General features: G+C 32.0%; 1 protein-coding gene across 2 annotated transcripts; it reads left to right on the forward strand.

The window, feature by feature from the left end:
• Positions 1-840: 840 nt before the first annotated feature.
• On the forward strand, positions 841-5,082 carry LOC100244627 (protein FERTILITY RESTORER RF2, mitochondrial). Of its 2 annotated transcripts, none has more exons than XM_019217154.2 (5): positions 841-949; positions 1,722-1,796; positions 2,781-2,974; positions 3,538-3,613; positions 4,754-5,082. In XM_019217154.2, exons 2-5 carry the CDS (start codon positions 1,745-1,747, stop codon positions 4,942-4,944), a joined length of 513 nt encoding a protein of 170 aa, XP_019072699.1. In that variant the 5' UTR covers positions 841-949; positions 1,722-1,744; the 3' UTR covers positions 4,945-5,082. The 2 variants fall into 2 exon arrangements, with proteins under 2 accessions (XP_019072699.1, XP_019072701.1); XM_019217156.2 differs by having other exon boundaries at positions 846-949; positions 2,784-2,974.
• The last annotated feature ends 14,299 nt before the right edge of the window (positions 5,083-19,381 follow it).

The following is a 19,381-nucleotide window of genomic DNA, read 5'->3' on the forward strand; positions in this document are numbered from 1 at the left end:
AAATTTTTTCTTAGAAACCTTTTTTATCTTATAAAAGAATATATTTTATATTTAATAAATTTTTTATAGTGATAATATTACTCTTTAAATTTTTTGACATGTTTAATAGTGATTTTGAGGAAAAAGATTAAAAGAATTCATTTGATAGTGATTTTAGAAAACGTTTTTTTAACTTAAAAAGTATTTTTGAAAAAAAAATAAATTAAGGTATCTAACAAAATTTAAGAAATGCTTTTAAATATCCGAAAAATCATTTATAGTATTTTTTAGGAAAACATCTTATCGGGTGATTTTTCTAAAAATACTTTTAAATAAAATACTTTTATTAAGAACACTTCAAAGTAAAAACATTATTAAATACTAAAAGTGTGTTTAACAATGATTTTAAAAAATATTTTTAATATTTATAATACTTGAATGACAAAATTTTTTAAGTGTTCAAAATATTGAAAGCATTTCCTAAAATCATTATCAAAAGAGCTCTAATAGTGATTTCTGAATTATTATTTGATAGTTAAAAAATATTATTTTATTATATAATATTTTATTAAAACATAATCCAATAATTAATTAATTATTTATATATTTATAAATAATAAAGATTTTTTTCCTAGGAGTGTTTTTAATACAAACGTTAATCCCTATAATCGTTTTAATCAAAATCACTTTAATTTCTTCCAACGATACCCAAGGCATTTGGACAATTATTTATGTTAAAAAATAAATCAAATTTTATTATTGGACCCTGGACCGGAACCGGGCCGGGATGGGCCGGGCTAGGGAGGCCCAGACACCGGCCCAGGGATTTTATAATTAATATGTATTCCCTTTGCTTTGAGAGAAATGTAAAGGGGTTGCTTCCCACAAGTCGGTATCGGAGGGAAAGGACATTAAACGACGTCGTCGCCTCATCTTCATCTTCATCTTCTTTTCTCCATACATCAGCCAGGTAACCCTAACCCTAACCCTAACCCTAACCCTGGATACTCCTTTTTATGCTTATCCTTCATTTGACGAATGTCATAATTAATGGAATTAAAAGTTCGATTTTATTTTTTGGGCGTTGAATTTCGTGAAAATTGCTTTCCGTCGATTTGAATCGAATGGTGGTGGCTTGATAATTGGTTCATTTTTTTTACATCTTATTGTACTTCAAAATATAAGATTTTGAATTTTGGTTTCGATTGGACTGGAAATTTTTCTTCGTTAAGTCTTTCTAAATTCGTCTCGTTAGGGTTAAGAATTACCAACAATTCACTGGATAGACTACATTTTTTTACATGTCGTTTTTATTTTCGTTTTTTTTATAAATATATTTCAATTTTAAGAAATTATTTTCGAAAAAGCATGGTTCCCAATGTTTCGCAACACATAACATGCGAAAATCTGGTATATCAGTTATTGCAGCCTTGCAGGGCGACGATACTATTAGATAAGTACCAATTTTTGTTTGTTTCTATTTATTCAAGCTCTCTTTTTTTTTTTTTTTTGTGTTATTATTTATTTTCTTTTTGTTTTTATTTTTCTCCAAATGTTAATTTAGATTTTTTTTTTTCTTTTTGTGGCACTGAATATGTTGCCAGGACTTCTATTTTTCCATTTTCTATTTCCTTTTTTTTAATATATAAAGCTTCGGGTTTATACATGTTTTAATTTTGCTCGGTTGTGATGTGCTTGTTATTTTGAAGTTATGGTTTTAATGGAAATGGTTTAATTTACAGGAAATATCTGCATTTCCCAGAAGATGTCTTCATTGACCGCCAGTGCTATTGCTATCCCGGCAAAAAGACCACTAGGTATATTGATATACATATCTAAATTGTTATAGTTTAGTTCGTTTGAGTTATCATTCTTGTACGGAACACATATAGAGCAGAACTCCATTTACATGAGACTTTGAAATGGGTGAAGTAGCTATGTGATTACCTATTATTATTTAGTGGTTAGAAGTGCATTAAGATGCTTTTCTTGCTTCTTGTTTTATGTTCTAAATGAGTGAAGTAAGGTATGTGATTACCTATATCATTAGAAGTGATTAAGATACTTTTGTAACTTGTTGATTTATATTTGAAATTAGTCATTTAGAAGTGGCTATGTGATAACCCATTATTGCCAGTCATTAGAAGTGCATTAAGATGCTTTTCTTGCTTCTGCTTTTATGTTCTAAATAAGTAGGCAAGTGATTACCTACTATCATTAGACGTTGATTAAGATACTTTTGTAACTTGTTAATTTATACTTGAAATTAGTGAAGTATCCATGTTGGGCACATTACGTTAGATGGATACTTCATTTTAACTTGGGGGGAATGGTGCAGCAGGAAAAAAAAGGGGATACTTCAACGATCATTTGTTTCCCCATATCCTGAGATTCAGAGAACAAACAAGTTTGGCACTTAGAAACACTCCTGCACATGGGCTTCGTGAATAGTTCTATTTAAAATGTTAACTCCATAAGTTTTCATGCTTTTGATCTGTCTGTGCTCCTTTTATGATGTAGATGAAGAATATGTGCCTGTTTCCACCGACATGTGATTCTATTAGGTAGTTGATATTTAGATTGCGCAAGTTGAGAGGGTGTTTAGGATGCCCATATTTCAAATAGAGAACTCCTTAATGGCACATCTTTGTTTTTGTGCATTCTTTGGAATCTAATTCTATTCAGTTCTGGTCCAGAATGTTCTGCAGATATTGATTTTGACTAATAGTATTAAATTGTGGCAAGTTAAAAAGAAAATTTATGGTGCTGATTTGTGGTAGCTTCTTCTTTCTTGAAATCAGAAGGTGAATGCAGGGGCCAAATTAAGATTCTTGGACCTGTCCCAGTAGGGCTTTACAGACAGTCGCTTTCTTTCGGTGGAACACAAGCTATTTCTCCAGTAGTGCTTTACAGACAGTCGCTTTCTTTTGGTAGAACACAAGCTATTGCTCATACTCGAAAGCAGTCTGCTTCTCTCATATGTGCTTCTGCCCTGGTAAGTTTATTTTTGTGTGTTTCCTGTTAGCTGTGTATGCCCTTTCAGAAAATTGTTAATACTTTCATTTTATTATAATTCAATAAGCTATGAGATATTGTTCTTCTGGGATTACTCTGATCTATATTTTCTATAAAGCGTAATTCTAAGATTTATTTATTTATATTTTTTTGCATTAAAGAATAAGATTGCCATTCATAGTCCTTGAGGTCTTCAATTCCGCAGTTTGGAGTTGAACATGATTATTACCTCAATCTAGTGTCACTTGAGCCAAATTTTATATCCTTGTCATAGGGTGGTATGGGAATCTGTCAATCAAAAAATCTAATTTAGATGTTATATACATTCTCATATCTCTTTTTATGTTTCATTTATATGGGCATTCTTTTGTGTATTTTCCAAGTAACCATGTTTTGTGGGTAGCAGTGGAAGTGCAAAAAGCCATCATGATATAAATAACACAGGGACTCTACATGTTATTTTTACACAGATGCTTGTAATCTAGTGTTGATAAACAAATGGGATTTTAATAAGGTCTTAATGTGGCTTTATCTCATTTGCAGAATGCTAGATGTGGTGCAGAACAAACCCAAACCGTTACACGCGAATCGTCAACAATTACCATTGCTCCTACTCAAGGTAGGTATCTTAAAATCACTACCCTGTTAGTGCACTGCATGTGATAATCGTTTATGACATTTGCTTAATTTTTCCTTAAATTCTGCTTAATGTTTGATTGTAAATCTATCTTGTCCATCTTGGTCTCATAGAAAGCTTCACCTAAGATAGCTCCATGACTTGTAGAATCCTTGGGCTCTTTAGTCTGGAGGTAGGATTTTGTTTTTGATGGATGGTTTGAGCTAGGGAACTAATTTCTCCCATTAAATATTTTCTTCCGATAAAAAGCTAGTGATATTTGGGCTAACTGGACCAAGACATTCTTTTGAATCAATATTTAAGTACTCCAACTCATCCAAGTAAATATATCTCATGTTCAACCACAAACTTAACAACCCAATAGCAGTAAAAGAATGTTGCTATGGTGCATGGGTAATCTTGCTTACCTCAAACCTTTTATTTCAAAATATTTTTTTGTAGCTTTAAGAAAGCTTGTGATTAAATGACATCACCGGTAGAAAATTTACCTCTTCTACAGTATGTATTCTGAGTTTGTCCTTAAACCGTTTAAAATGACAATGCTCAATGTGGAATCTTGGTGTACAGCACATTCTGATTAGGGTTCACTTCTCTCTCCATTGTTGTCATTCACAAGGTTCATGGAAATATACTATTTTCTAATTACCTTAGTTTTCAACCTGGATACTCTTCGTTTAAGTGGCATGCTACCTGCTGCTTAGAGAAGCTTGAGATATCATTTATGTGTGCCAAGATTCACAAAATGCTCTCTTTACACCATCTATGCTTTGAACCTTCTCATTGTACAACTGAGTTTCATAATTGAATGTTTTATTCTCCTTGGGTTGTTTTGCATCTCTTGTGCGGCTTCTTTTATAACCAATCATTTAATTGCATATTCCTTCTTTTTTTTTTTATTCCTTTTATTCTTGATAAATTTGATTTCATTTTCCTTTCAGTTTGATTTTTGTTCTTTATTTATAATTAATATTTCAACTTCCAAGTTCCATCAGAGTGATTGGGTGCTTATTTTACATGTTCTTTAGCTTTCATCACCTAACACCCACATGTAATCATCCATACAAAAGCATATTGGAAGTTGTGATTTGAGGGGCTTGGCTTATAATGTTTAATGAATTCCAGGTAAGGAAAAGTCACCAGAACTTGATGACGGTGGGACTGGATTTCCACCCCGTGACGATGGTGATGGAGGTGGTGGTGGAGGGGGCGGGGGAGGCGGCTGGGCCGGAGGTTTCTTCTTTTTTGGCTTTCTTGCTTTTCTAGGCTTCTTGAAGGACAAGGAAAGTGAAGGGCCATACCGGGATGAGAGATGAAGATGAGAGAGAACAATGTGTGGGAAATCAATAAATTTGGAGGCTCCAACTTCATTCATATTGTAGTTTTATGTTTGTTTTTTTTTTTTTGGCTGTATTCTTTTTTGGCGCAAAAATAGTAACTAACTTTAAAACGGTTCCATGGTGTCAGCTTGACAATGTGCTGTAAGCCTGTAACCACCCTCACAAAAATAAATAAATAAATAAATAAATAAATTAATAATAATAATAATAATAATAATAATAATAATAATAATAAAGAGAGAAAATTATGGCTTTTCCAGTAAAATTAGTGGAACTATACAAGTTAACATATGGGTCCTATAGGAGAAGCTCTCATGGCTTTTAATCAATCCGATAATCCAACCATGTTAGCTTTAATTAAACCGAAACCGATTAGAACCCAATCGATTTATTTATCAACCAGACTAATTTAACATTAGTTCCATTAATTCAGTTTGTCCATAGATTTCTGAAAAAATGATAGCCCAAAATACTTATTTTCACACTAAACGATTACAAATAAATTATATGATATCTAATTTAAAATATAGAACATATAAAAATCCAAGATAAAACATCATCACATGCTTAGATTATTGATTAGTTCATTAGGGGGGTGGGTGGGGGACCGTGGGTGACAACATTCTAAGTTGCTAGGTTAGTGAATAGTGGGACACTCATTGGTGGGCTAGACCTTGCCCAAAGGTTTAAAAAAGAACTTGTGGCTTTGCATTATAGGTGGTTCGGATCACACCGGTTTCAAATATTGGTAATAAGCAAATTAATTGGGATTTTTGTTTTTATTTTTTATAGTAAATGAAGTAAAAAAAAAAATTGAAAATTTTGGAAATTTTGATATGGTTTGCTTGGATTTGGTTTACTTTTTTTGGGTCTGTTATTTTGCATATCCTTAATTCAAAGGTTTTTAAAACTTCTGCGCATTTTTAAAGCGGTCTTAAAGTATTTTCAAATCTTGAAAGCCTTTTTAATATTATGTTGGTATTCAAAAAATTTGAGGAAAACAAATTAGAGAAAAAAAGTAGAATGAAAGAAGAGATAAAAGAAAATTAAAATTTGCTTTAAAGGGATTAAAATATTTTTATATGCTACTTCAAGTTCATTTCATTTATTTTAATTATTTGATGCAAAAATTAAATAATTAGAAAATACATATGATTTTAACTAATTTTATTATATATGATTTTATTTTGTATTTTCTATAGTAAAATCAAATATGAGAATCATTTTGTTTGATTTTTTTTTTCTTTTCTTGGTATTTTTTAGCATCCAAATATAATCTAAAGAATTTATAAAGGATATATCTAAGACTTTAAATATTTTTTGAATCTTTTAATGGGGATTTTGGAGTGTCTGTGGATCTTCAAAGTTTTTCTAAAAAAATCTTCAAATTGTTAAAAGCATCTTTAAATGGTTGAAGTCCTTAAAGCTTGGAGATCAAAATTTGCAAAAGATTTCTTTGATTTGAGGTTAAGCTACTGAAGTCCATGGTTGATGTTGTTTAAGTTAAAAGCTTATATCAAACCAAAACTTAAGCCATGCCAAGGCCTAAGCTCAGCCAAGGTTCAACTCAAACCAAAACTAGACCCAAACAAAAATTAAAGCCTAAGTTAACCTCAAGTTTATTTTGGCCAGTGTGGGAATATATTTGTTGTGCAACTATGTTGTATAGCTACAAAAGTTTAAATCCCTAATTTGTAGAGATCGATAATTAAATCTTTGATTTATAGGAATGGATGAAGTCTTAGCTTCCTAAATAGTCAAATTCTTTTGTATAAATTCTATAATCATGAATAAATAAAATTTAGATTTGAATTTTCCCACGTGATATCAGAGCCTATTGTCACGGACTTAGGCCTTTTCCTAAACTCGTGCGGCACTTAGACAAGTCAAGACCCTTGATCTTGCTAAGTTAGCCTTATTCTTGATGCTTAACTTGCTAGGCTAAGACGCTCACAACTTGGAAGCTTTAGAAGGTGTAATAGACAACTCTTGAAGAATGGAAGCTTTTATTACTCAAAGGAAGTTTTACAAGTGCTTTGGAACTCATTTGCTTGGTTGGTTAGGTTCTTGGGTGGTGCCTTGGCCAAATGAGGGTCTCACCTATTTATAGGCACCTTAGAAAGTTTCTGGAACCTTGGAGGGTTCCTTACAACTCAAGAATAATCTAGAACATCTTACACAATTCTATGTACAAGAATATACAAGAGATCCCTAGAATTCTCTAGAAAGCCTTGGACTCCTCTCATACCTTCCACTATAGTGTAAAGATGTGTGGACATCTCTAGACATCTTTAGAACCTTCCACACTCTTCCCACCAATATCTTAGTGTAGATGGCTCCAGGAGTCTCCAGAAGCTTCCTATCCTCTCTATAGCCCCATGAAAAGGGTTATGTGAAGCATCTTGTGACACTACGCTCTCTAGGAAAATTTAACTCCCATAGTTTCTTTGTTGAAGAGACCTTCTTTAGGTTTCATTCCTACGATGCCCATACTAAAATAGCCTTAGTTAAATTATTGATTTCTCATATCCGCCAAACATGTTTGGGACATTTGTAATTAATCGCAAACTTGTTACAAACACAACAACATGGACATAACAAAATCATACTTTGGGAGAGTTCAAGAACTTCTAGGCTTCATATCATTTGGATGGAATGAATTATCTAAAGTGGTCCCAAGTTGTGAGAACCCTTCTAAAAGAGAGGGAAAGTTGGGCCATTTATTGGGATCTATTTTGAACAAGAAAGACCTAAGATTCAACACATGGAAGGAAGAAGATTCAATGATTATGGTTTGTCTTTGGAACTCTATGTTGTAGGAGGTTAGTGACACAAACATTCTCCTTACCACTTCTAAGGAGATATGGGAGGTAGTTTAACAAATTTACTTAGAGGTGAAGGATCCAACTTTGTTTATGAGATTAAGACAAAGATTTCAGCCACAAAACAAGGTACTCTCTTGATCATTGAGTATGACAAATATTTAAAAAAATTGCGGCTTGAACTTGATTATTATCAAGACATTAAAATAAAATGTAGTGAGGATGCTATTATGCTACAAAAATTTGTGAAAATGGAAAGGATTTTTTAGTTTCTTGCAAGACTTAATGTTGAATTCGATCAAGTTCGTATGCAAGTTTTGGGAAAATAGGAAATGTCATCTTTGAGTGAAGTTTTTTCATTGATTTAGGCAAAGGAAAGTCAAAGAGTGATTATGCTCCATACTTAGATTACTGAAGGGTTTGTCATGGTATCCTTGAAATAAAATAAAAGGGGACAACATAGTAATATAGGGAATAATTCTAGATCTACCAATCAAAATGGAGTTTGGTGCATGTATTCCAAGAAACCATGCCATACTAAAGAGACATGGTGGAAACTTCATAGAAAACTACAAAGTATTGGTCAGATTGGTGGTGCAAAAGGAGACCAATAATGGAGTCAGGTTCATTTGGTTGTGGACTAACAAGAAAAGCCAACCATGGATAGTGAAGGCTTCAACAAGAAGGATATAATGTGTCTAAAAAACTTCCTTAGCACACTAGAAAAACCGACTACATTTTGCTCTCTTACCCGGGCTAGTAAGTCCATTTCTTATATGATTTAGTGCCTAAAATATGTCCAACTCCTAGATCATAGACTCAAGAGCTATAGACCATATGACTCACTTTTCTAGATGTTTTTTTACTTATATTCAATGCTCGAGTAATAGGTAGGTGAAAGTTGTTGTTGACACTTTAGCAATTGTTGGTTAAAAGACAGTCACACTAACTGCTTCTTTTCATTTAAAAAATATGCTACATGTTCCAAAGTTGTCAATCAATTTGTTATCCATTCATTAAATTACCAAAAATTTGGATTATAGCGTAACCTTCTTTTCTACTCAATGTGTTTTTCAAGATTGGATAACGAAGAAGATGAGTGGACTTGTTAATGAGGAAAACAAGTTATATTTGTTGGGAACCCTAGATTTCTTTGTTCTTATATCTTGGATCAAATTGGTACATACTAACTACCCTAGGCCTCTAGATCTTATATGATGGAAGCAAAAAAATAACATTTTTAACATTCTAAGATCTAGATTACAGACATTAGAAGACTTTACTTCTGATTTGGACATTCCCAAATCAATTCCATGTGGTGAATATGAAACTTGAAGAGTTTGGGGGTCTTGCACACCCAAGATGTTCTACTCGATAACTCAAACCACTATCTTGACACTCTAAAGTGTAGGCTTTGGAACAAAGGAATCCTAGACTATCTCTTTCTTTTTCTCTCTCATTTTCTAAAGGTGGAAGACGACTCTCATAACAAAAAAGTTATGAAAACCCTAACCCTTAAGGGGGTATTTATAGGGTTCTCCTACTAAGCTTAAGTGACTTGAGTCCACCAAAGTTTGGGTCACTTAATCTACCAAAACAGGTCTTAATTAATTAATTAACCATAAATGGTCATTTAATTAATCAATTAACCCAATCCAAACACCTTCTTTACTATCACATGTGCAATCTTGCATAATTATCAAAACATATTTATGCACAAAAATGAACCTAGAGTCAATCCAAACCTCATTAATATGAGCTTAAAATGAGGACCACTGGGATCTATAAGAGTATTGGCTTACTTATAATCCAATTTTGAAGTTGATTCAACATCACACTAAAGAAAATTAACTGTATTATAGTATCCTATGTAAATAACAACTAAATAACGCTTAGATTTGCGACCTACTATTCGCTGCATGTAAACTCTTCATGAACTAGTGTCTGTAATATAATAAGGTAGTGTTATCCCCTATTAGGATTACTTTTTTAATCATTGAGTTAAAAATCTCACATATTATGTGATCAACTAATATACTCTACTTCCAAAAAGCATATGTCAAATTTCTAAATCACATGTCCTTTGAATCACTTAAAGGGGCACATTGTTTCAATCCCATAAGATATCATAATAACTTTATTGAGAATACCCGTTGCTACCAACGTCTATCAATAATGATCTAATCTATAAGGATATATGACCAATTTTGGTGTACATAAATGACATCACCAGTAGAAAATTTACCTCTTCTACAGTATGTATTCTGAGTTTGTCCTTAAACCGTTTAAAATGACAATGCTCAATGTGGAATCTTGGTGTACAGCACATTCTGATTAGGGTTCACTTCTCTCTCCATTGTTGTCATTCACAAGGTTCATGGAAATATACTATTTTCTAATTACCTTAGTTTTTAATCTGGATACTCTTCGTTTAAGTGGCATGCTACCTGCTGCTTAGAGAAGCTTGAGATATCATTTATAAATGTGTGCCAAGATTCACAAAATGCTCTCTTTACACCATCTATGCTTTGAACCTTCTCATTATACAACTGAGTTTCATAATTGAATGTTTTATTCTTCTTGGGTTGTTCTGCATCTCTTGTGCGGCTTCTTTTATAACCAATCATTTACTTGCATATTCCTTCATTTTTTTTTTATTCCTTTTATTCTTGATAAATTTGATTTCATTTTCCTTTCAGTTTGATTTTTGTTCTTTATTTATAATTAATATTTCAACTTCCATGTTCCATCTGAGTGATTGGGTGCTTATTTTACATGTTCTTTAGCTTTCATCACCTAGCACCCACATGTAATCATCCATCCATACAAAAGCATATTGGAAGTTGTGATTTGAGGGGCTTGGCTTATAATGTTTAATGAATTCCAGGTAAGGAAAAGTCACCAGAACTTGATGACGGTGGGACTGGATTTCCACCCCGTGACGATGGTGATGGAGGTGGTGGTGGAGGGGGCGGGGGAGGCGGCTGGGCCGGAGGTTTCTTCTTTTTTGGCTTTCTTGCTTTTCTAGGCTTCTTGAAGGACAAGGAAAGTGAAGGGCCATACCGGGATGAGAGATGAAGATGAGAGAGAACAATGTGTGGGAAATCAATAAATTTGGAGGCTCAACTTCTTTCATATTGTAGTTTTTATGTTTGTTTTTGGCTGTATTCTTTTTTGGCGCAAAAATAATAACTAACTTTAAAACGGTTCATGGTGTCGGCTTGACAATGCGCTGTAAGCCTGTAACCACCCTCACAAAAATAAATAAATAAATTAATAATAATAATAATAATAATAATAATAATAATAAAGAGAGAAAATTATGGCTATTCCAGTAAAATTGGTGGAACTATACATGTTCATATGGGTCTTAACTTGTCTCATATATGAATAATATTATAGGAGGAGGTCTCATGGTTTTTAATCAATCCGATAATCCAACCATGTTAGCTTTAATTAAACCAAAACCGATTAATAATTCGACCGAACTAATTTAACATTAATTCCATTAATTCAGTTTCTCCATGGATTTTTGAAAAAATGATAGCCCAAAATACTTATTTTCACACTACATGATTACAAATAAATTACATGATATCTAATTTAAAATATAGAGCATATAAAAATCCAAGATAACACATCATCACATGCTTAGATTATTGATTAGTTCATTAGGGCAGTGGGTTAAGGTTGGATTAGGAAAGAAAAAATATTGTGGGGGACCGTGGGTCACAACATTCTAGGTTGCTAGGTTAGTGAATAGTGGGACACTCATTGGTGGGCTAGACCTAGCCCAAAGGTTTAAAAAAGAATTTGTGGCTTTGCATTATAGGTGGTTCGGATCACACCGGTTTCAAATATTGGTAATAAGCAAATTAATTGGGATTTTTTTTTTTTTGTTTATATATTAAATGAAGTAAAAAAAATTGAAAATTTTGGAAATTGTGATATGGTTTGCTTGGATTTGGTTTACTTTTTTTGGGTTTGTTATTTTGCATATCCTTAATTCAAAGGTTTTTAAAACTTCTGCGCATTTTTAAAGCAGGTCTTAAAGTATTTTCAAATCTTGAAAGCTTTTTTAAGATTATGTTGGTTTTCGAAAAATTTGAGGAAAAGAAATTAGAGAAAAAAAGTAGAATGAAAGAAGAAATAAAAGAAAATTAAAATTTGATTTAAAGGGATTAAAATATTTTTATATGCTACTTCAAGTTCATTTCATTTATTTTAATTATTTGATATAAAAATTAAATAATTAGAAAATACACACGATTTAAACTAATTTTATTATATGTGATTTTATTTTGTATTTTCTATAGTAAAATCAAATATGAGAATCACTTTGTTTGATATTTGTTTTTTCTTTCCTTAGTATTTTTTAGCAACCAAATATAATCTAAAGAATTTATAAAGGATATATCTAAGACTTCAAATATTTTTTGAATCTTTTAATGGAGATTTTGGAGTGTATGTGGATCTTCAAAGTTTTTCTAAAAAAATCTTCAAATTGTTAAAAGCATCTTTAAATGGTTGAAGTCCTTAAAGCTTGGAGATCAAAATTTGCAAAAGATTTCTTTGATTTGAGGTTAAGCTACTCAAGTCCATGGTTGATGTTGTTTAAGTTAAAAGCTTATATCAAACCAAAACTTAAGTCATGCCAAGGCCCAAGCTCAACCAAGGTTCAACTCAAACCAAAACTAGACCCAAACAAAATTAAGACCTAAGTTAACCTCAAGTTTATTTTGGACAGTGTGGGAATATATTTGTTGTACAACTATGTTGTATAGCTACAAAAGTTTAAATCCCTAATTTGTAGAGATCGATAATTAAATCTTTGATTTATAGGAATTGATGAAGTGTTAGCTTCCTAAATAGTCAAATTCTTTTGTATAAATTCTATAATCATGAATAAATAAAATTTAGATTTGAATTTTCCCATGTGATATCGAGCCTATTGTCACGAACTTAGGCTTTTTCCTAAGCTCGTGCGGCACTTAGACAAGGCAAGACCCTTGATCTTGCTAAGTTAGCCTTACTCTCGATGCTTAGTTTGCTAGGCTAAGACGCTCACGACTTAGAAGCTTTAGAAGGTGTAATAGGCAACTCTTGAAGAATGGAAGCTTTTATTACTCAAAGGAAGCTTTAGAAGTGCTTTGGAACTCATTTGCTTGGTTAGTTAGGTTCTTGGGTGATGCCTTGGCCAAATGAGGGTCTCACCTATTTATAGGCACCTTAGAAAGTTTCTGGAACCTTGGAGGGTTCCTTACAACTCAAGAATAATCTAGAACATCCTAAACAATTCTATGTATAAGTCTATGTACAAGAATATACAAAAGATCCCTAAAATTCTTTAGAAAGCCTTGAACGCCTCTCATGCCTTCCACCATAGTGTAAAAATGTGTGGACATCTCTAGGCATTTCTAGAACCTTCCACACTCTTCCCACCAATGACTTAGTGTAGATGGCTCCAGGAGTCTCCAGAAGCTTCCTACCCTCTATATAACCCCATGAAAAAGGTTATTTGAAGCATCTTGTGACACTACGCTCTCTAGAAAAATTTAACTCCCATAGTTTCTTTGTTAAAGAGACCTTCTTTAGGTTTCATTCCTACGATGCCCATACTAAAATAACCTTAGGTTAAATTACTGATTTCTCATATCTGCCAAACATGTTTGGGACATTTGAAATTAACCGCAAACTCCTTACAAACACAACAACATGGACACAACATAATCATACTTTGGGAGAGTTCAAGAACTTCTAGGTTTCATATCATTTGGATGGAAGGAATTATTTAAAGTGGTCCCAAGTTGTGAGAACCCTTCTAAAAGAGAGGGAAAGTTGGGCCGTTTATTGGGATCTATTTTGAACAAGAAAGACTTAAGATTCAACACATGGGAGGAGGAAGATTCAATGATTATGGTTTGGCTTTGGAACTCTATGTTGTAGGAGGTTAGTGACACAAATATTTTCCTTACCACCTCTAAGGAAATATGAGAGGTAGTTTAACAAATTTACTTAGAGGTGAAAGATCCAACTTTGTCTATGAGATTAAGACAAAGATTTCAGCCACAAAACAAGGTAATCTCTCGATCATTGAGTATGATAAATATTAAAAAAAATTATGGCTTGAACTTGATTATTATCAAGACATTAAAATAAAGTGTAGTGAGGATGCTATTATGCTACAAAAATTTGTGAAAATGGAAAGGATTTTTTAGTTTCTTGCAAGACTTAATGTTGAATTCGATCAAGTTCGTATGCAAGTTTTGGGAAAATAGGAAATGTCATCTTTGAGTGAAGTTTTTTCATTAATTTAGGCAAAGGAAAGTCAAAGAGTGATTATGCTCCATACTTAGATTACTAAAGGGTTTGTCATGGTATCCTTAAAATAAAATGAAAGGGGACAACATAGTAATATAGGGAATAATTCTAGATCTACCAATCAAAATGGAGTTTGGTGCGTGTATTGCAAGAAACCATGCCATACTAAAGAGACATGGTGGGAACTTCATAGAAAACTACAAAGTATTGGTCAAATTGGTGGTGCAAAAGGAGGCCAATAATGGAGTCAAGTTCATTTGGTTGTGGAGGACTAACAAAAAAAGCCAACCATGGATAGGGAAGGCTTCAACAAGAAGGATATCATGTGTCTAAAAAACTTCCTTAGCACACTGGAAAAACCAACTACATCTTGCTCTCTTACCCGGGCTAGTAAGTCCATTTCTTATGTGATTTAGTGCCTAAAATATGTCCAACTCCTAGATCATAAACTCAAGAGCTATAGACCATATGACTCATTTTTCTAGATGTTTTGTTACTTATATTCCATGCTCGAGTAATAGGTAGGTGAAAGTTGTTGTTGATACTTTAGCAATTGTTGGTCAAGAGACAGTCACACTAATTGCTTCTTTTCATTTAAAAAATATGCTACACGCTCCAAAGTTGTCAATCAATTTGTTGTCCATTCATTAAATTACCAAAAATTTGGATTATAGTGTAACCTTCTTTTCTACTCAGTGTGTTTTTCAAGATTGGATAACGAAGAAGATGAGTGGACTTGCTAATGAGGAAACCGTAGATTTCTTTGTTCTTATATCTTGGATCAAATTGGTACATACTAACTACCTTAGGATTTTAAATCCTATACGATGGAAGCGAAAAATAGCATTTTTAACATTCTAAGATCTAGATTAAAGACATTAGAAGACTTTACTTTTGATTTGGACATTCCCAAATCAATTCCATGTGGTGAATATGAAACTTGAAGAGTCTGGGGGTCTTACACACCCAAGATGTTCTACTCGATAACTCAAACCACTATCTTGACACTCTAAAGTGTAGGCTTTGGAACAAAGGAATCCTAGACTATCTCTTTCTTTTTCTCTCTCATTTTCTAAAGGTGGAAGACGACTCTCACAACAAAAAAGTTATGAAAACCCTAACTCTTAAGAGGGTATTTATAAGGTTCTTCTACTAAGCTTCAGTGACTTGAGTCCACCAAAGTTTGGGTCACTTAATATACCAAAATAGGTCTTAATTAATTAATTAACCATGCATGGTCATCTAATTAATCAATTAACCCAATCCAAACACCTTCTTTACTATGCCATGTGCAATCTTGCAAAATTACCAAAACATCTTTATGCACAAGAGTGAACATAGAGTCAATCCAAACCTCATTAATATGAGCTTAAAATGAGGACCACTGGGATCTATAAGAATATTGACTTATTTATAATCCAATTTTGAAGTTGATTCAACATCCCACTAAAGAAAATCAATTGTACTATAGTACCCTATATAAATAACAACTAAATAACGCTCAGATTTGCGACCTACTATCCGTTGCATGTAAACTCTTCATGAACTAGTGTCTGTAATATAATAAGGTAGTGTTATCCCTTATTAGGATTACCTTTTTAATCATTGAGTTACAAATCTCACATATTATGTGATCAACTAATATACTCTACCTCCAAGAAGCATATGTCAAATTTCTAGATCATATGTCCTTTGAATCACTTAAGGGGGCACATTGTTTCAATCCCATGAGATATCATAGTACCTTTATTGATAATACCCGTTGCTACTAGTGTCTATCAATAATGATCTAATTTATAAGGATATATGTCCAATTTTGGGTTTTACGCATATGTCAAAGCTTTTTGTTGACTTTGACATATGTTCAATATCTTTTCAAGTTTAAGAGTTCATGCAGTATAGTAGTTTAGTCAATCATGACAATTGATAGCCTTACGTTACAATTCACCATAGATCTTATCCAGTGTACATCACAAATACTAGTACACTCATCATGGGAAAACCATCTTAACAACCAAGACAAGTCATTTTTTCCAATTAGGAGGTAGTGTACTACAGTCTTAATTATATTTTCCAAATCCATGAACCAACTATGGACAACTCATCACTCTGTAGGAAACCCTTGATATGGATCTTCTATGCAACTATTAATGCACCTAAGTTATGTATAATACAAATGATATGAGCGTGTATGCTCAAATAACTGATTAATGCAAAAAGGATAATAAATGGGAAACCTAAAAGCATAAATAAATAATTTTATATATGTATCTCAATTTGTTACATCATGTCATGTTTTATAGGGCTCAATTTCAACAATATTTTCTTGAAGAAGAATCTAATAGTGGTGACCCACCCTTAATTTCATTTCTCTTTTAACAAATCAACTTCAATAAAGATACTATTTGGCTTTATCATTTTCATCTTGGACATCTTTCCATTGGATTGCTTAAAAATATATTTCTATATTTATTCACAAATGTTTATGTCAATTCTTTGCCTTGTGATGTTTACAAATTTGCAAAACACCATTAGGTTCCATTTTCGTTAAACAATAATAGATCTTTAGTTCATTTTTCATTAATTCATTTTAATATTTGGGGTCCACCTCGAATTCGTAATGTTTTAAGGGCAAATGGCTTCTAACATTCATTGATGATTGCACAAGAATGACTTAGGTGTTTCTTTTAAAACAAAATTCTAACTTGAGCAATGTTCTTCAATTTTCTGTAGTATGATTAAAGACTAGTTTGGAGTGAATATTAAGAGTATTTATTCCAAATGCCTCCATCAAATTCAAAACGCATTACATTTATTTAGAACTCGTAACATTTAGAGTTTTTTTAGGTTGTTTATAACGTTTCTTTGTAATAAGTGGGCAATGAAGTGTACCACATGTTACATTATTGATTTTATTGTATAAACTCTTTTAATTATAGGTTTTAAAAGAGGATGATAAAATGTCAGGAAGGAGATTAATCTCTCATCTTGAAAGTCTTTAATAAAGTTTTAGGTTTTTTTTTTTTTTCATCTTTCTATTTTATTTTCTTGGCAACCAAACATGAGTTGTGAGGAGAAATCTTCCACCATGTTTAATTAGCTAACTTGATTGATCCGAAGATGCTAGCATGAAGGTGAAAAATTCAAAGAAGGAGTGGCAAGAATCGATAACATATTGAATGGTTTGATTTTGTTTTTCAAGTTTTAATTGGTAGGAATAAATCCTCTATGTTAGATCACCTTAGATAAATTACAGAGGATTTTTATCAAGATACAAATGATTCTTAGGAAGTCCTTGATCACTAGTTAGTAGTTACCATAATTTGATCATATTGTTAACAAATCTAAAGGTCAAATATACAAAGATGGATATGAGATTTTGATTGAATAAAATTAAAAATAAAAATTAACTATCATATCTAATTGGTTTAAGAATTATAGCAATGAGATTAACAACTGGTTGGGTTACAAATTATGAATATTTAATCTTATCCTTGTGAGTTATATTAGAGAATGATACAGTAAATTATTACTCAAAACTAGTGATTTTTGGTAATTCTTGATCATTAATTATCGTAGTCTTCCTTATCGTTATATGCCCTAAAACAGAACTACAAGGAGTATGAAATGCTAAAAAGTTAAATCTTAAATCAATAATTAATTTCATTAACTTGATGATTTTAGGAATATGTTTTTTTTTTTAAAGGAAGAACCTAAGTTTCAAATGCAATATTAGTTTTAATATTCAATTCGGTCGTAGATTGACTTTGACCCTAAACGTTGGATTTTATAATGTTCTTTCTCTCTCTAAGGATTTGACATTAGATTGTGAAATTTTTCGGAATATTGTTTATTTTGTTTTATTTATTTCATTAAATATTTTAGGAAATCTTTATTCATATTTGATCTTTATTTATTGAATTTAGGATTTCAATATCTTTAGTAAATAATTAATCCCTTTAATTTTAAAACAAATAAACATATTAAAACTGATTCAAAGAACGACAAACCAAAATACTACAAAGTTATGGTAACTCTATATCTGGTTTTTCTTAGCTAAAGTTACCACGTATTTAAGCTTTAATATTTTATTTATGATAGAGATTTACAGTGAATATCATGGTGCATTTATTGAGAATATTTATTGCTACCGACTTCCATCAACAATGACCCAAACTATAGAGAATATATGATCAGTCTAAGATCTCACATGTATGTCAAAGTTAGTAGTAACTTTGACATAAACTCAGTATTCTCTCAAGGTTAAGAGACAGTACAACATAGCAACTTGATGAAGTCATGAATACCTAATAACATTACATCATGTCTCACTGTAAGTCTTGTCCAATGTGTAACCATACACACTAATGCACTAACCAAGGAAGCTTCATCCTAATGGCTAAGAAAAACTATCTTTCTAATTAAGAGATAATACATTAAAACCTCAAATGGATTGCTTAAGTCTATGAACCAACTGTGACCAAATCATCAATTTGTAAGGAAGTCATGACTTGAATCTTTCATGTAACTCCTAATACACCCAAATCATGTACAATGCAAGAGATGTATACCAAAATGCTCATAAGATATATTATATGAAATAAGAATAGATAAAATTATAACTAGAACTTTATTAAATAATCAATAAACTTTAAACTTGTCACATCATGTCATACTTTTAAGGATCTTATCCTAATGTCTACCTGGGCTAGTTAATTAATTGGAGGTCATCTAATGGTTGAATTAATTAAATATGACCTAATGGGTTGGATTGAGTGACTTAAACCCATATGATAAACCTTAATCACTTAAGCCCACTAGTAGTCTATATAAACCCTTTCAGGATTAGACATTTTTTTTTATCTTCCATTTTCTAGAGAAAAAACCCTAGCACCCATCCTTTTAAGGTGAAAAAGAAGCCAACACTTCTCTCGATTATAAGATCCAAAAGGAACATTTTGTCTTCAAGGTACTCTTCATCAACTTGAATTTTTTTCTATTTTTTTTATGAACATCCAAATCTAAGGTATGTCCTAAAACACCCTAAAATGTAAAATTTTAAACTTGACATATATTTCAATTGCATCTAGGATTTAGTAGCATGCCCTCTTATTTTGATCTAACAAAAAATGTATAAATTGGTCAAGTGATCATTTATGTCATCACATAAATTGAAATTTAACATGATAAAGTAACTAGGTGGTTTGTGATATAAAAATGCATAATTTGATTGAAGTTATTGTTAGCGTTGCCATATAAATTGAACTTCA

The sequence above is a fragment of the Vitis vinifera genome, chromosome 19, assembly GCF_030704535.1.
Source record: "Vitis vinifera cultivar Pinot Noir 40024 chromosome 19, ASM3070453v1".
Classification (NCBI taxonomy): domain Eukaryota; kingdom Viridiplantae; phylum Streptophyta; class Magnoliopsida; order Vitales; family Vitaceae; genus Vitis; species Vitis vinifera.

Bases quoted from the DNA above. Each gene is read 5' to 3' on its own strand.
- LOC100244627 (XM_019217154.2), top strand. From the start codon at position 1,745: ATGTCTTCATTGACCGCCAGTGCTATTGCTATCCCGGCAAAAAGACCA. The intron at 1,797-2,780 runs GTATATTGATAT...TCTTGAAATCAG, and splicing joins CCCGGCAAAAAGACCACTAG to AAGGTGAATGCAGGGGCCAA. The intron at 3,614-4,753 runs GTAGGTATCTTA...AATGAATTCCAG, and splicing joins TACCATTGCTCCTACTCAAG to GTAAGGAAAAGTCACCAGAA.